Source organism: Cygnus olor, chromosome 13, assembly GCF_009769625.2.
Source record: "Cygnus olor isolate bCygOlo1 chromosome 13, bCygOlo1.pri.v2, whole genome shotgun sequence".
NCBI lineage: Eukaryota > Metazoa > Chordata > Aves > Anseriformes > Anatidae > Cygnus > Cygnus olor.
The window spans coordinates 1,604,269-1,621,788 of record NC_049181.1 but is presented as its reverse complement, the minus strand read 5'-3'; the positions used below and the strand labels follow the sequence as shown (position 1 = coordinate 1,621,788).

General features: G+C 37.6%; 1 protein-coding gene across 4 annotated transcripts in view; it reads left to right on the top strand.

Annotated features, from left to right (window-relative positions):
* LOC121077484 (fibronectin type-III domain-containing protein 3a-like) overlaps positions 1–17,520 on the top strand; it is a 45,927-nt gene that overhangs the window by 15,523 nt on the left and 12,884 nt on the right. For 2 of the 4 annotated variants that reach the window (XM_040572756.1, XM_040572754.1), the window contains exons 3-10: positions 2,446–2,581; positions 6,639–6,714; positions 7,945–8,021; positions 11,977–12,208; positions 13,507–13,779; positions 15,091–15,146; positions 16,296–16,450; positions 16,714–16,773. In XM_040572756.1, the coding sequence (XP_040428690.1) occupies positions 2,486–2,581; positions 6,639–6,714; positions 7,945–8,021; positions 11,977–12,208; positions 13,507–13,779; positions 15,091–15,146; positions 16,296–16,450; positions 16,714–16,773 (1,025 nt within the window). In that variant the 5' untranslated portion in view covers positions 2,446–2,485. Of the gene's footprint in view, positions 1–2,442; positions 2,582–6,638; positions 6,715–7,944; positions 8,022–11,976; positions 12,209–13,506; positions 13,780–15,090; positions 15,147–16,295; positions 16,451–16,713; positions 16,774–17,520 lie in introns of all 4 variants that reach the window. The other 2 variants (XM_040572755.1, XM_040572757.1) reach the window with 1 other exon arrangement.

Genomic DNA, 17,520 nt, shown 5'->3' with positions numbered 1-17,520 from the left:
CATCGAAAAGTTTTAGCTGTTAAACATGCTGGGGTTGAGTCCCGTTCCCTTTAAACAGCAGAAGTGTTGCCTTTGAGAGCAGCCGTGTGTTTTGCTGCTCCTTTATCAGTATTCTCAAGGAATGAAGCTGTGCTCTTAAAAAAGAAAACAAAACAAGAAAAAAACGAGGGACTTTGCAAATAAAAATGATAATAAAAAGCTGTATGCAGTGGGATGTGCCTCTTTGCTGTTCATGTGCTGTCACTTGCAGCCATCTGAGCCCAGCTGTACAGTAAGGTGTTGGCTTTCTGAGTCAGCTGAAACTGCCCAAGGGTTATTGAAACGGTTTCATTTACGCTAGTACTTCCATTTTCTCTTAACGTATGGAGATTGCTACTTGCCATGAAATAGTATTCACTGTTTTTGGAGATTGTCAGTAACCATATGAAAACAGTTGTTTCGAGTATTTCAAGAGGAAGTTCTTGGTGTGAAACATCCGAAGTTACAGCATGAAGCAAGTAGGAGGTGTGTGTGTGTAGGTGAAAATGTGCCTGCTACCTGTGGAGTCGGGATGCTGAAAGGCACGTGGGTGTTGTAGGAGCTGCGCTGCACGGCTCGCCAGGGCGGACGGAGCCTCAGAGAATTGCCCTGAGCCAAGTGGGAGACATGGGCAGAAACGGAACGGTTATTTAAAGCTGCAGGTGGCATTAGGGCTTGTTTCAGAACACGTTTTTCGACAGCTGGTTGTTTTGGTTAGCTGAACATCTGAATGCAGATTTAGTTGCTTTTTGATGAAGGGTTTTCCCCTTTATATTAAGTGCTGATTTCTGTCGTCTTTGAGGTTTTTAAATGAAAGAAATTGATACTGTGCACACACACACACATGTATTTTATATATTTAACGTACATAAAATAAAACAACGTATTTTCAACCAGCTTGTGTATACTGAATTCCTATTATGGAAGCAATTTCTCTTGAGACTTAACTATAAACCTCTAAAAATAGAAGAGCTGTAGAAGAAGAAACTACTGCCGTAATTTTAGCATACTGACTGGCAGCGTTACTGTACAGATATTTTTAAGTGAAATAGTTGCATATAATCAGATGAGCCTGTTTCCTTGGCAGTGGTAATTCAAAATCTGGCAAATAAGGCAGAAGATTATTCTATTCAGGAAGTAAATAACGTGCTAAGGTAGTTAGGTATATTTAGGACAAACCTGATACAAATTTAAACTTTGGAAGTCACATCGAGCCCTTGCATCAGTCTCTTTGGTCTCTTAAAATTGTGTTACTGGAGCAGACCCGGAAAACAGTTGGTATGCAGAATTAAGCTAGGTTCCTTGGCAGCGATGGGTATTTTATTATGCTGTCTTTTGTGGCTGTGCAATTGTATCAGTTATTTTGAGATGCTCTTGCAAACAAGGAAGAATGTGTTTTTGCTATTGCATGCTACCAGCCTCTTTACCTTGCAGTGCTAATACAGGAGAAATCTTGCAATGCAACCTTTATTACAGACCCTTTCTGGATAATATGAGTTAACACCAGCAGAAATTATGAAAGTCCAGCTGTATTTTTCCCACTGTTGCTAGTCTGCTGAAGATACAGACCACAAGTACAGAATTAGTCAGTTTTGTTTTGTTTTGTTTTTTTTCTAAATACTTTCATTTCCATACCGGCTATAGAGAACTGAACAAGGATGTAGCAGTAGTATATAGACTGACTTGGTTCATGCACAGGTGGGATGGTGTTTTTCTGTTTTGTTCTTATGTTTTGCTTTTTAATTCAATTGGAGTATCCTAAATGCATTTTGGTCTTCTGTCTGGGTTATAGGAGGTAATGGGAAGGAAGAAGGAAATGTCAGTATTTCCTGTAGTCTGTTATCTTGTGTTTTTTTATGGATGCTGAATTAACTATACACCAAAAATCAATTAACAGTTGCATTATATTTTGCCTTATTGCAATTATGGATTATTCACTAGAAGCCCAAAACTGTGCAGCACTTTTCCATTTGCATTTCTCCATGACTTAAAGACTTTTGTACAAAGTACTCTACTCTCTCTTGTGTTACCTTAAGCTTTGCTTTCACCGTGTCAGAATTCTGTATTAACGACATGTTGCAACATTGGAGAAATTGCAGGTTTTTTAATCACCACAGGGACTGAAATATATGTGTAGTATGTGAATTATTTGGCCTAAAAATTGAGTTATAACCAGTTTGGAAATTGTATCTCCAAGTTTTAAGAATAAGGTGCTCCATAAGTGTAAACTATGCTTTTGTTGCATCACCTGTGTGCTGATTTCATCACTTGTGGCAGTGTTGAATGAGCTATGCATGATACGTATTTAAAGACTGCCTTTTTAGAAGAAAGATATGTATTTCTTAAACACAGTATTTGAAAAGTACAATTATTCGGGAGAGGGGGAAGGTTTAAATCTAACATTGGCACTGTCTTTTGTTTTAGCAGGTGGTTAACGTGAGCAATTGTCAATGAATGGTTTTCAGACATGATGGCCGACCAGCCGCCTCCATTGGAAGCTACGCCTATATTGAATGAAGTGCCGCTTCTACCTCATATGGTTAATGGGGACAGCATACAACAGGCAAGTAAATCTGTTGCATTTTCATACAGCTCGTGTCATACTGTGCCTGCGGTGGTAGTAGGGAGGTTGACATTCAAACACACTGTAGAAAACAGAACAGATAGAAAAACAACTCTCTGTACAACTTGTATGATACTTGAAAGAAGAAGAGGCAAAATAAAACAACTGTGGTACTAATTTACAAAGTTGCCCCCTCCCTGGAAGTGTTCAAGGCCATGTTGGGATGGGACCTTGAGCAACCTGATCTAGTGGGAGATGTCCCTGCCCACGCAGGGGGGTTGGAACTGGATGGTCTTTAAGGTCCCTTCCAACCTGAACCATTCTAGGATTCTGTGAAAAGCATGTAGTTCTCAGCACTGATGTTGGCAGTAAAATAGAAGTGCTAACTATGCAGAGGAAGAAAATCATTCAACACTGCTGTAGTGGAAGTATGAAAAGATTGTGAATTGAAAGGAATGTTTTATACTCATGGAAGTGCTTTAAAATTAAACTAAAAAATAAAAAGAATAGACGGAAATCTATTATCTGGATTTAATATTTAAGAAAACTAAGGCTGTGAAGGCTCTTTTTAAAGCTCATGTAAAGTTATAAGTATTAGAAAGTGGCTGCAGTGCTCTAAACTGAGAAGTCTGTTACGGGGGAATGTAGAGGAGAGGAAAGAAGACCTCTGGTTTCCTGATACTAAGAACCTTCATTAATAATTACAGTGCACTGGAGAAACCTGAGTATACTTAGTTGAAACTTTAGAATTTTATTGGACACAAGCCTTCAGAAGTAGAAATAGAAGTAGATTAGAAATACAGACAAATTGAAAGTAAAATTATTTGACTGAAGTACAAGCTTGTTCAAGTTGTTAGTAAACTTGAAGTGAATTTACTGCTTGGAGATAAAAGTTAATTGCCTTGTACTACAAGTGCTGAGTTGTCTTCCACTTCTTTGGAGGTAGATTTTCAGTGTGTGTTCAGAAATATTACAGACATCCTGATGTTTTAACACTGGATCTTGATTTAAGAAGCATCTTTCCCCAGCTCCAGCAGCTACAAACATTGTAGGAGAGAAGAGGGGGTTTTGTTTGTTTGTTTAAATAGCTGTCTGTCTATTTGTTGGCAGGAGTAACAAAAGAAAACATAAATTTGAAGGCTTTATTTAGCTGGAGTTAAACAATCAACTTGTCGAAGCAGGGGATGAAATTGCCCATTCCTTTATTCTGATCAATATATAACTTTAAGTATCTGGCAGTAATGACTGTGTCTTGAAATAAGTACAGCTATAAAATATCTAAACTAGTTCTGAAGTTCTAGCATTAGCAACGTGAAATTTTAGACACTGACCAGCTGTGAGATTATTCAGTAGCTAATGTTTCATGTTGCACAAGCAAAATAGGCAAGTAGGTCTAATTGGAGACCAGCTCCAGAGCTGTTTTTGTGTAGTATGTCTTTGCATAGATCAATGTGTAGAATAATAGCGTGCTGTGAATGACCCAAAAGGGGACCCTCGTTGAAGTCTTGAGAACCTAGTGGAGGCTGTTTGCAGTTGGGTGCAGTTTTAAAAAATAAAATAAAAATTTGGGGATGCACAGGAAAATGGTATTTGAAGAGTAGACTTGAAAACTGATAGTCTCCAAGACTTGTAATTGAGTTATTTTGAAAGTAATAAGCAAGTCTGTCAATTGAACATAGGTGCATCTGTCTCAGGGGTGGGAATGTCATTTCATTTAGTGTGCCAACGTTTCTAGCACATCTGCATATAAACAGCTACATCATGTTGCCATCCTTCGGTCACATAACAAATACGCTTGCTGCTCATTTGCTGCACTTCCTTGTAGAGACGAGAGACTGCTGAGCCACAAACTTGCTTTCAAGTAGAGTATTAATTTATTAATGCAGATTTTTAATTACTTTTTGCCAGAGCCACAGAGGGTAGGCTAATTATAAAGTATTACACAGTGTTTTTCTCTTCAGAAATAAAATTTGTGCCATTCCACAAGTCACTTCAGTCAGATGCAGCATCCAGGTCATCAGTTTCGTTTCACATAAAGTTACTTGGAAATTTTCTGGAAGGATTTCTTGTTCTGAAAAAAAAACTTCAGCAGTGGAAGGTGTGTGAAAAATAGCTAAAAGCAAAACCCTGACCAGTGCTTTGAAAGAGCTTTCAAACTGTGTTGATCCCATCAGTTCTGAAATGGGTATGTGGGACACCTGAGGGTGTTGACATTACTGGGACTGCTAGCACTACTCTGGCCTCCAGCTTCGCTTAGGCTATAGAAACACTCGAGCTTCCTGGAAATTTTCCTTGATGGAAGGTAGATGGAACTCCTTTTGCTTCATTAATTAGAGTGAGTCATTCCTCCAAGACACTGCCCTATGCATTCCTGAAATTCCAGTCTCTGAACTGCTCCGCAGTCCTGTGATTACACCACTTGTGATTCTTTTCACTGAGTTCAGTTAATAGCTTCCTGAACTTCAGTTCGTTGAACTTCTTCCGAAGCTCTGACCTGTGCAGAGGCTCTGAATTTCTAAAAGGATTCCTTTCCTGCCTTTGAATTTTCCTGTCCATGGAGATGAGACTAGCTGTGAGGTTTAATACCTGCCTGGGGAGTCCTGTCCCCTACTAGTGTGTCCTTCCCCAGCAGCTGTACTTTAATGCAGACCTTGTTTTTCCTTCTTCTTTGTGCTCTGGCAAATTCCCAGCCCCTTATTGCCAGTTTTGTTTAAAAAAAAAAAAAAAAAGAAAAAAGTAACATTGCATCTCTTTCTTTACTTCTAGAATTTTAGTAAAGTTACGTATTTACTAGTACACTGAAATGACAGATCTGCTTACATTTCAGTGTTTCGGTTATGGCTTTTAAAAAAATATTACTTTCTTCTGTCCTCTTTGTGGAGCCATAATAAATATAACTGGCTGGCTAAATGACTGTTTCAGGGGCATTTTGTGTCCTACTTTTGTCCAGAAGCAAGCTACCTACCCAGAGTAGAATTATTTCTCATACCACGAACTCACCGGCATGGGGTTGGTGTTCTTTTGTGTTCTAAAATACATTTACAAATGTATTTTATTTCAATTTTTAGATCGAATGTCTTTGTGCTGACCATCACCAGGGTGGAATTTTGACTGTGTAACTTTGCTGTTTTTACGTGGCCAACCCCCCTGTTGTACTAAAGAATTAGACCTGCAATACGGTAAAATCTCACTGTAAAGTTCTTACAGTGAAGTTATCAATGTGACGGTAAAACTGAAGCATGGTTGCCAAAATTTTACAATAAGTCTGATGCACGTGCTGTGGTAGAATGAGGTGATAGTTTGTCTGGACCAGCACAAGTGAATTGATAATCTGGACTGCCAGAGGAATAATTCTGGCAGATGTCCACCCTGATTTATGTGACAGTGAATATGCTCTTGTTCAAATTGACTCGGTGACCCTCACTGTTAGTTGCGTTTCATTAGCTACAGGATCACACAGACATGAGAAAATACATCTGATCTTTCGGAGCTGTAGAGTGGAGGTGGTAGGCATGATCTGCTTTACCACCTCATCCACTCTTCTTTCACTCCCAAAGAACCGTATGCTTCCGTTAAATTAGCTGATAACATGAGGAAATATGTTGTCAAAATACATACCAATATGCCATCAATGAGAAAACGTGGCTGCTTTTTTCACAAAACATCTTTTTCTTTTTGTGTAGTCCTGATTTGTGCCGGTTTAGCTCTGGGACTGAAGTATTCTCGTAGGCAAAACTCAGAAAGCAAAGTGAATAACAGGTCATTTATTGATTCAGAAAAAAGAATATACAGCAGCGTGGAAAATAGAGAAAATAAATACTTGATTATTTCAGGTGTATCAGTGGAAGCACTGCTGGTAGTAATTTATATCAAAGTAGGAGGAAATTTCATTCTGCCTCAATTTGTCTTTTAATCTCTTAAGGCTGTCAGAACCTCTTACATTCTAATCAAACATGTAGGTATAAATAAAATGGTTGCATTTTTCCTCTAATTAATCTTTAAAATTAAAAAAATAAATAAACAAAAACCCAACTGCTTTATATTTTGCTTTTTACAGGTTATTCTTGTGCAGGTAAACCCAGGTGAAACATTTACAATTACAACTGAAGATGGACACATTCAATGTATTCAAGGTAAAGGAAACACTGAAGTACTCAATACAAATATTCTTACTCTCTGCAAATGTCTTAAAATTACTACTAGAATTTTTCTGTAATGTCAGATTTGTTTTAATGTGTTCCACAATGTAATAAATCAGATTTTTTCAGTTTGTACTTAAAGCACAAATAAGACAGCACTGAGAAATTGCCAGGTTTCCTTGCATCTCTGCAGACCTTGCTAATAACTCTGAAAAGGTTGCCATTTCAACAGCTCTTTTAATGATTGAATATCTATGGGATATAGATAAGATCCTGTAATGATCCTTCTTAGGCTCTGAACACGTGAATTTGTGAGATTTAATCCAGACTACTCTAAACAAATTTAATATGTGCCGTGTGATCTCACTTCAAGGTAAGGTAGCAGCATTAGCAGTTTGTTAATACTGAGGGAAGCATCACTACTGCCTGTGCGTGGCCTCAAACTGCTTTTTAGCTGGTGGGTAAGTGACAGGACTGCAAATCTGAGGCTGGTTCAAAGTAAGTCAAGTCTCCTGTAAGTCAAGTTGAATTTATCAGTACTTCCATTTTAGGGATACTCTTCACCATTTCAAATGATATTATGTAGAATGTGTCCATTCTGCTTTGATCAAATCCCAGAGAGGAATAAAATCTTTCAGCTTGAAGTGAAAAATGACATATCTTTATGTTAAAAAAAAAAAAAAGTTGACTAGTTGTCAACGTTACCATAGTAATAATGTTACAATATGAAAACCAAAATGTATCTTTGCTCATCATTGCCCAGTTACAGAAATACTGTTGGCTGTACAAGCGTGGTGATTGGAATATGTCTAATCTGTGTTTTTTGTAAAAATGAATGCACAGCCACACTTACACACTAAAATTTTGGATGCTTCCAGAAAGTTATTAAATCCTACTTATTTTCACATTCAAAATAGGCATTAAGTTATCCTTGATGAGACACATTGTATTATTTTTCTTGATGAAAAGTTGGTGCAGGTTTTTTTGGTTTTCTTTTTTTTTTTCTTAATGCTCAGTCTTGTTAGTTAAGTCTCTCTCCTGAGTGATTTTTTATTGGATTGTTGAAGCCTTGCTTCTAAACCTGCCTGTCTGAAAGAAGTTCCATAACTGTGGAGCTGGGTCTGGTTGCTGGCTTTTGAGACACCATCCACCACTTTCGAAAGCAGGTGTCTTGAGCCTGTAAAAGCCTTGTTTGTTTAAAAGTGGCTCCTTATTACTTCTCAGGTCCAGCACATGTTCCTATGATGTCACCAAATGGTTCTATGCCGCCTATTTTTGTGCCTCCCGGTTACGTATCTCAGGTAAATGTTAATTTATTCTCATATTTAAGTATGTTTGTGGGTGTGGCTTCTTAACAATAAAGCTATTGATTATTTTATCTATAACAGCTGGTAAAAGCAGCTCTCATTTTTTCCATTGAACTTATCAAATATTTAACTTTGTTGTACGTGCTCTCACCTTGATCTAGTTTTCTTTATTTTATTATTATTTCACCGTTACTAGGCCATAAAGGTTACTTCCAGTAAGGCGGTAGGTGGCTCTGAATTGGCTGGCTGTTGAGTTCCATTAGCAGGATGCACATCCTGAGTTGCCTTCAGCCCTGTTTTCAGGGTGACAGTAAGCACTTAGGGCGTGTGAGCAATGACTGTGGATTGCAGGCTGCAAAGTACCAGGGGACTGGTGAGTACAGATCGTGCTTGGCTGTGCTAGAAGCAGCCTGGTGAGAACATAGCTGGTGGCAGCAGTTGAACTTGCCTTGTTCATGCTATGGATATGAGATGTAGGTTTCTTAGACTGAGGTTATACGGATCTCATACCAGTACCATTCTCTCTTTCGTCCCTCAGGTCTTTTTGTTTGTTTTTTTTTTTCCAGACTGAATAAGTTATTTGTTTTTAATATCTTCTGATAATTCACATTTTTCTATTCAAATATAACTCTTATTTATTGAAGTTTCCCCTTCCTCTACCAGTGCTGATCTCCCTAACAATCAGTAAAATCTTTGCCATTACAGCAGAAGTGTGAACAGGAGTGTTAATGCTAGTGACATGTGCCTGTGGAAACAGCAGGACTCTGGGCTTCTCTCCTAGCTTTACTTTTCCATTCTCACTGATTTTCCACTCTCCTGCGTTGTTAAGTCGAGGCAGTTCAGAGCGGTGTGTGGTATTTGAACTATTATCAAGCATATTTGAAGTTCAGTTTGATTGATTTTTCAATTATTGAATTTTTAGAGGAGAGTAAATTAAAACTTCTTTTTCTCAACAGGGTAGAACAAGTTTCTTGATTTCTAGTAATGTTCAAAATTTGCAGTTTCTGAGCAGGCTTGAGAGATTGGTTAACCCCATCTTCTTGTGTTCCCCAGGCCGTTGTCTTTCTGCAGACGGCTGCCACTGCAGTTTGTGCTTCTGCTATTATAAATAGGCATTTTCATGCAGATCCTGAAGAAAGATCCCCCCAGATAATTTATGCTTCAATACGAAATTGGGTCTTCAGTGTAAACAGTCTGCAGAGCACTGGCAAATGCTGAAGTGTACAAACTGAAAAATACATTTGTTCTGTGTTAGCTGTCATGTGAAACTAAGGTCTTTTTTTGTTTTTTGGTTTTTTTTGTTTCTTTTTTGTTGTTGTTTTAATTCCCTTGGTCATTATGACAGTGATAGACAACCAAGTTTAAAACCAAGTTTAAATCAGTTATTTGTAACATTCTTGTCAGCAAATGAGACTTCAGCTTTCTGTTCCAGAAACTGTTAGAAGAAACCCAGAAGTAGTTATTTTGGTTTCTTCCAAAGTGGAATGAAGAGATTCAGTAGTGGGTAACGGAGACGTAGCAGGTTCAGACTGTAAAATCATGTACAAGCCTTAGTACAGTAATGTGTCTCTTCTGCCAGAAAGTGGGCCTAATGAGCTTGCTTGTTTACTATATACACAGAGCAGAGTTAATATAACTGTCAAAATTTGCTATGAGCTTTGGCTTACATATATTAAAGCGTGTGTTATAGTATTATGCACAGTAATATGCTTGAAATGGTGTATTTAGTTTTGTTGATAAACCAAAAAGCCCCCCACGTTGCTCCAAGAGCAAATTGTATTCAGTGTAGCAGAAACTTGGTCTTCAGTGACTTCTTACAATGTTTTTTTTTCTCCTTTTTCAAGTCTGTTAAGAATTGCTAGCAATACAGCTGGCTCTGAGGTCATATTACAGCTGAACTTTGTCATAGCAGTTTGTGAGTGGACGCATTCTGTTTCCTTTACGAAGAATACTTTCTGGTTAGTTTGCTCTATCTTCTGCTGAGGAGCTTTTTAAAATGTACTTTTGGCATAAGCAATATTTCAACATCCGTAATGCCTTCTTTGCCAACTAGGAAATGCTGGAGTGATTTCTTATAGCCAAACTAAACATACTTTAAGAGAGGATCTTGAAGGAACTAAAAGGATAAAACATATGGTCTACTTTCATAAAAGTGCTTTAATTAAATGCCTGAAAATGTAAGTTTTGTATTTTTTTTAGTAACAGATAGCTGCGTAAATAACTTGAGATCTTCTAGGAGCAGATTTTATTTTGTGTGATTTACCTTACAGATTTCATAAGAAAAAAATTAGTTTTGCATCTCAGTTTTGCTTGCCAGCCTGCATCTGGAATGCCCCTCCTACTTGCATCCGCAGGCAGCAATTTGGGCTATGTGGTCCCTCGCTGTATTAATACTAAAACATCGTTAGGCCTTTCCTAATAGCATCTGTGATTTTTATTTTTAAGTGCAACTTGGAGGAGAAGGCAGATGTAGAGGGAAGGAAGCATAAAGCTGCAGACTAATTTTAAAACCAATTAAGAAAAATGCCTTGATTAATTTTGGAGTGTCAATTTGCCTTTAATATTGAATATTTTTCTATTATTGACTTTTTTTTCCAAATTACATTGTTCATACCTGATTAATTATTTTTTGTGCGAGGGAGAATAGACTAGGAAGTGCTTGACTTGTTGCCTGCCTGTAATAGGAGTTAATCCAATCTAGCTTGCTTCTGAGTCAGACTTCCTCGTTAGTTACAGTGTGAATGTTGTGCCAGCGCACTTCTGTATGGTGACAGAAGCAAACTGAAATACAGCCAGGTAATTTCTCTGATGGACAGAGGCCTTTGACCACATCAGAAGTGTAGCTGCTAAAAACCTAATCCCTCAGATAGCAAAAATGGATAATAACCACAGAATCTGAATGTATTCACCTCTGGGTGACAACAAAGCAGCATAGATGGAAACAGCTATGAATGCTAGCTGTAGAAAGGACCCTGTAAACTTCACCCTCTGGCTGTCTTTTCCAGATGTCTTTTTGATGAGGCTAAACTGGGCAGCATAGTTTTACTTCGGTGTCATCATTGTTTGATATTTCTCTCTGTGAATCCTGCTCTGGTGTTAGTGTTTGACTTTGTCTTCTAAAACCTGAGTTCTGTCTGAAGTCCTTCCTCAGTTTAAGATTTCGAGGAGAGTTATTGTATAAAATTTAATGTATTTCAAGTTTACTGTAAGAAAAGGAATACATTGAGATAGCTATTAATATATATAACTCTGGCTGAGTTAGACTCTGAAAGGAGCCTGTGTGTTGCCTGTTGAGGACGTGCTCAGAAGTGTGTGTTTGTGTGTGTGCAGACGTGCAGAGCAGTTTTTCCACACGTTAGAGCATTAGCAGCTTTTTATCCTAGAGTTCAGACACGCAGACAGGTTCCTTGTCTGAATTCTCTTAGCCTGTGGCAAACATGAAATATTTTGACATTTGAGTTGGGTTTGATTGTAGTGCAAGACAGCAGAGCTGACTTGTAATGCTTTGTACTTGCCACAGGCTAGGAACATGTATGCAGACATGTACCACAAATCGGGTGACATGCAGCAACTTGTACGTGTGATAGTGCTGTCAGTCTGGATCTGGTGCAAAGCAGGTCTTCTGGCTGTAACTGCAAGGAGAATAGGCATTGCACCCTGATCAATTCACTTTACTTGTTTAAAAGAATGTATACATTATTCAAGTTACAGATTGCTTAGCACTTTGATGTGTGAGGCTCAGCTTCTTAAAACCGACTGCCTTAAACTTGAGTTTCTTCCAGTGATATATGATGGGTATATAAAAAAAACACTGGGGTTCATTTCTGTTTGTATATCCTCGACTGCCAGATGGCAGGTGCAAACTTAGGCACGGAGATTCTTGATTAAATGTGCAATATTTACAAGGTTGTTTCTGTACTGAGTTTTCATTTCTTATGTTGCTTGACAGGTGGTGGAAGAAAATGGAGTTCGGAAAGTGGTGGTGTTGCCACACTCGGCTGAATTCCATCCTTCCATGCATCCTCCTCCTCCTCCTCCCCACGTGCCACATTACATGCACCACCACCATGCTCTGCTTCCCCACCCACCTCACCCGGTGTACCCTCCGGTTCCTGGCACAGGAGAGCTGCCGCCACAGTTCATTCACCAGCATCCACCACCGCATGTTTTTCAAGAACAAGGTGAGAGTGCAGGTGATGTTTAAATACATGAGAAGTGTTTTCACTTTTTTTTCTGGATTGAGGCACCAAGTTCTGTTGGTAGCTCCTTCACACATTTCCTGTGATGTTGGTGCTAGTTATCAGCCTCCCTGAACCTTACGCCTGTCCATGAGGTGCCTTAAGGTACTCCTGTTTATAAAGGATCTTGGAGCCTGGTCTGAAGGCACTCTGCATGTGCAAAGTATCATTGTATAAAGTTTAAACTTTCTGCTGTTCTGTTTAAGGATTTAATGCAAAAGGATAGCTTAGAAATGTTACGATAGTCTATATATTTTTAAATGGCCCCCTTTGTTACTGTAAATGCCCCAAGGATTGTTTCTACGTTCCTCTAAAATTGTGCTCTCCAAAACCACCGTGCTTTTCACAGCCTTGGCATGCAGTTTTTTGAAAATTCATCTAATTTTGATCTGTGAATGTATTTTTTTTTTACTCGACGGAGTCCAAATTTGACTGGAAATAAAATAAAAAGCAATAACATACATAGACCAAATATCATAGTCATCCATGTTGGAGAACGAAATGCAAGTTCACAATGTATCTAAAAATTGAATGAAGCAGTATTTCACTGGAGGATTGGGATCACTGCTGACTTGAAACAGGCTATAAGCCTAATTATATAAACAAGCATATAAACAGAAAGAAATTAGACTGGGAAAGATCGTTCTCTCTCTATTGAGCTTAAATCGTTAATTAAGCTATTTCAGCTAATGTCTAGGGTAAAATAGTAGCACCTAAGCTACATTTTAAAATGTTTGGGTCCTAAACTTGCTTATGCTTTTTTGAAAGTATGAATATGTGGCTGTGTCAGGGGAAGAAAGGCAACTCTGAGGGCTAATCTAGAGCAACTAACAAAAGATAGTTGTCTGAAGAATTGAATTGGAAACAACAACAAGAAAAAAAAATCTAAACTCAATTTGTGATCAAAAATATTAATAAAGAATAAATTCAATAATTTGTATCTGGGTTAAATAGAAGAAAGGGAAATCTTCCTGCAGATATTTTTGTGTTTTTTATTGTAGCATTTAATGAACATGACATTTCAAGACAAGAACTTCCAGCTGCTATTCTTCTCCTCCTACCTGATCTTCATACTCATATGCTAATTTGAGTGCAGTCTAGAAACTTGCATCAGTCCAGTCAAGTTGCATGTTTTTTCAGGTTCCAGTTGTACTGTAGTTATTCTTCTGATTTGTAGAGCCTTTCTCAGTTGTCAAATGAATTGTACAGAACAATGAAATAAGTTCTCCTTTGCTTTGTAGAACCTCGTTCTCACGGAAGGACAAACTTTATTCAGCGAGATGAAAGGAGTCTCAAAATGCAAGAACACCTGAAGAAAAGACTAAAAGACAGACAAGCTAGTGGTCACACTAACAATAAACTTAACAGTCCTCCATCTTCACCACATAAAGTTAATAATTCTTCCAATGCAGCAATTCAGAATGGAAATGGAAAGGGACAGCCAGGGACAGGAGGACCACTAAAGCAGAAGCAGATAGGAAAAACAAAGGGCAGTCCAGATGCAGAGATGGGAGGTAAGTTGTAATGAAAGGGCTTAAAAATAAGTTTACTGCAAAATGGTTTCTGCAAAAATTGAATTTGTAAGTTTCTTTCTCTGCTTCGGATTAGAGAAAGCCTGATATACTTTTTGTTATGTTAGGATTATTTTTTCCTCGAGACATTACAGTAATGTCAAGTTTTATCATTTGAGATTTATCAAATAAGGTCTTTTAATTCTAAACTTCTTAGGGCTCTGCCTTTTCTGACCTGGAACTCTGATCAATATTCCAAGTGAAATGAACTGTTGGTACTTACATACCTTACAGTGACCTTTGGTGTTACTCTTTGTCATAATGTTTTGGATAACTAAGAGTTACTTAAAACTTGGAGAAATATGAAGGTTTGAGCAACTGTCTTCCCAGGTTGCTTTTTGAGCAGTTGTAATTTCAGTTCATTATTCTTGCTGAAATAAACGTTTGAGCTTTTTAATAGCTTATGGCTATTTACTTGCATATACCAAAATGCCTTGTGTAAATGTCTTTCATTTTCGTTTGAAACTTTTTCCCCGATGTGCAAATGGTTTCTTATCATGATTCCGTAAATAATTTGTGCATCTCTTAGTGGTGTGTGTGTGTCTTAAAGTAAATGGTCTTTTTAGGCTGTAAGGTACAGTCCTCATCTCTGTCACTATTGTATTTAACTCTTCAGTTGTAGAGATAAAACAAATATCCGACTTTGTGTCAGGGGAAGTAAACAGAGGTGAAAGCTTTTATCCAACTTGTTTCAGAAACTAAAGATGTTCTTGATTAAAGATTTGTCTCAATACAAACTTACTTTGAAAAAAATCCTGAATTGTTCAACATGGACAATTTGAAGATAGTATTCAGTTTACAGGTGTAAACCTTTTGATACCTGTAGGTATTTTTAATAAGCGGTTTTGATCAGGCTTCTTCCAAGTTATACCCAGAGCAAGTGGTTTGCAATGGAAATTCAGGGAACAGCACATACAATAGTGAGATAAGATCTTATTGTCATTTTTAAACACCTTTCGTTTTTAGAGGAATGTGTTTGCGTTATCAAAGAAAATCCACTAATGCTCGGATTAGGAAAATATACCCTTTGTGCAGGATGTACTAAAAGGGTTTTTGTAACACTGTTAGTTTTGGATAGTTCAAGTTTCTAACCATCCTGCAGCCAAAACAAACAGAGGAAACTAACTCTTTGCACAATAAGTACTATTGTTAAGCTCTTAATGAAGCGAACTCCATCTTGTGGTGGCATTTTTGTAACAGACTGTTTTTTACTCTTGAGGTTTTCTCTAATCTGTTTTGTATTTGAAATTTCAGAATCTGACACAGAATCCAAGAAATACGATACTCACTTAAGCATTGGCAAGCCAGTAGTAAGTATTATCCTTTAACACAATTATTTTTGTGGATATACTTTCTATTAAACGACATGTATCTTTCTCATTGATCACTTTTTCTTTAATGGTTTATTTTCGTAATAGAAACAGTGTCTAGTTGTAAGAGTTTGTATCTGGGAAAGGTCATCATATAGAAACCTACTTTTTCTCATCTTTCTGAAACAGTCCGTCTTGCTCATTTTCCCAGTCTGTAAGCCAAGGCAATATCTACTGTTGATGTTGTTGTGTGTATATATAAGGACTTTAGTACCTGGCAGGCAAAGGGCCCGCTAAAGTAATGGAAGCCTATTCGCTCTTTGAACCATTCTTCATCCAGCATAGATGATTTCAGATACTGGGAATACAGTTTACGAAAACAGCTCATCTTTTTATGTTATGTTTAGAAATCGGAGCAAATATTTGAGTGTTTACAGACTATTTAGGTCATTGGAATCTGGTGACAGACATTTAAATGTCTAAAGGCTAAAACAGCACCAATTTTTGATCTCAAGCATGTTTAATGAAACTCTTCTTTGAGTTATCTATATGTTGAGCATGGATTTTTTTTTATTTTATTTTTTTTATTATTTTTCTCTAGCCTTTCAGGCATTCTTACGGTCATATTTTTTCACTGCTGCCTCTGACATCTGTACTTAATGCCATCAGAAGGCTATGTTGATTTTTTCAGAGAAACTTGCTTAGACCAAATCTTGTTATCATCCAGATTAGTGGTTACGTGTTAAGGTCGACTGATGGAATTGTAATAGGGTTAAGAAAGTTATGTCATCTGACTGTGCCTAAAGGTACATCTGGTGCCAGTGTTGAAGACTCCAGATCTGAAAATTTGCTCCAAATGAATGATGTGAACAGTGCAGGTGAAATGCAAATTTTCTCTTCGTACATTGAGACAACATAACGTGTCTATAAATAAGGTTATATAGTGTCTGAAGGGAAATCCGTTAGTGTGATAATTGAAGTGAAAACAGAATAATGTAAACTCAAATAATTACTCAGTATTTCCATTACAAAGGTAAAGAATTCCTCCAGTGAGGAACTTCATGGGCAAGCTAGGAACACCATGTTATTGACTAATTGACCTTTTATTACAGAAAGCAAACTTACTTGCATTATTTATGCTTTTAATAGGTTTCTGATATACAAGCAAGATCAGCCGTTCTGTCCTGGAATCTCCCAGTTAGTTCACAGAATGGAGAGAGCCATAGTCATAGTCCAGCAGCATTTACATTTGAAGTAGCAATATCCAACAGTGGTAAAAATGGAAAATTTAAATCTGTCTATGTGTAAGTTTAGTTTCTTCATTTAAGCACAATACCGATGTTTAAAAACATTAACCAATCAGCAATCTCTTTATCAGGAGCTGTTTGTTGACTTGCAGACCTACGTACTTCACATGAAATAAATTTTAAGTAATGTCAGTATGAGTTACGTGGACAATGGAAAACTTGAAAATTAAATGTGCGCTAGATGGTTTTGCTTTTCAATAAGCTTTTATCCTTTAATGTATAAGAAAGAGCTGTAACTTTTTTTTTCTCCCTTTCCATAGCGGGGAAGAATTAACAATTACACTTCCTGATCTCAGACCAGCAACGGATTACCATGTCAGGTATGTTGCTGGAAATGGAATACTTAATGTTGTTTTTCAGATGTTAATTACAAAATCATTCTAGCTTCATGAAAAGGGTGTGGTCACAGACTATTTGAGGAATATTGTGCATAAAATAACAGCTGCGGACATTACTGTTGCTATCTAATTCCTTCTTTACTTCTAACTCCATAAAAGTGTCTCCTCACTTTCTTCAGCTTTCTTTCCTACTGTCTTCTCTCTTTTCTTGTTTCTCCAAAATATAAACATCAAGTTATCCTCTGCGGCATCTTTTCTAGAATGACAAGTTTGCACTCAGTGAAAGAGAATGATGTGAGCTGAAGGCAGTAGCAAATAACATAAACTTTAACGTGGGTTTGGAAGTTTGACGTGTCAGCTTGATTTGTAAAGTTGCTTCTCTGAACCGCAAGCTTCTGTAGCCGTGCAAGAAGAGTTGAAACTAGTTGAAATGGGGAGATAGTAGATGCTGCGTTACAAGGGAACAAGATGTTCCCTTGGAAATGAAGCAGAGCTCCATTTGCACAGTGTAGGGTACTGGAAGATGGACAGTGTTTCTCACCTTTCTGAAAAATTAGGCAATCCATTGCTCTTGAAAAACAAACATGAGTGAGTAAAACTGTCCCAGAGATCCTGTCCCATTTGAACAATTACACTGAAATGTTGTGGTAAGTGTAGTCCACATTCGATCTCAAGGTTTTTCAGTGAAAAGGTTCATTTCAAGTCAGGTATTCTGTTACCATTTGGTAA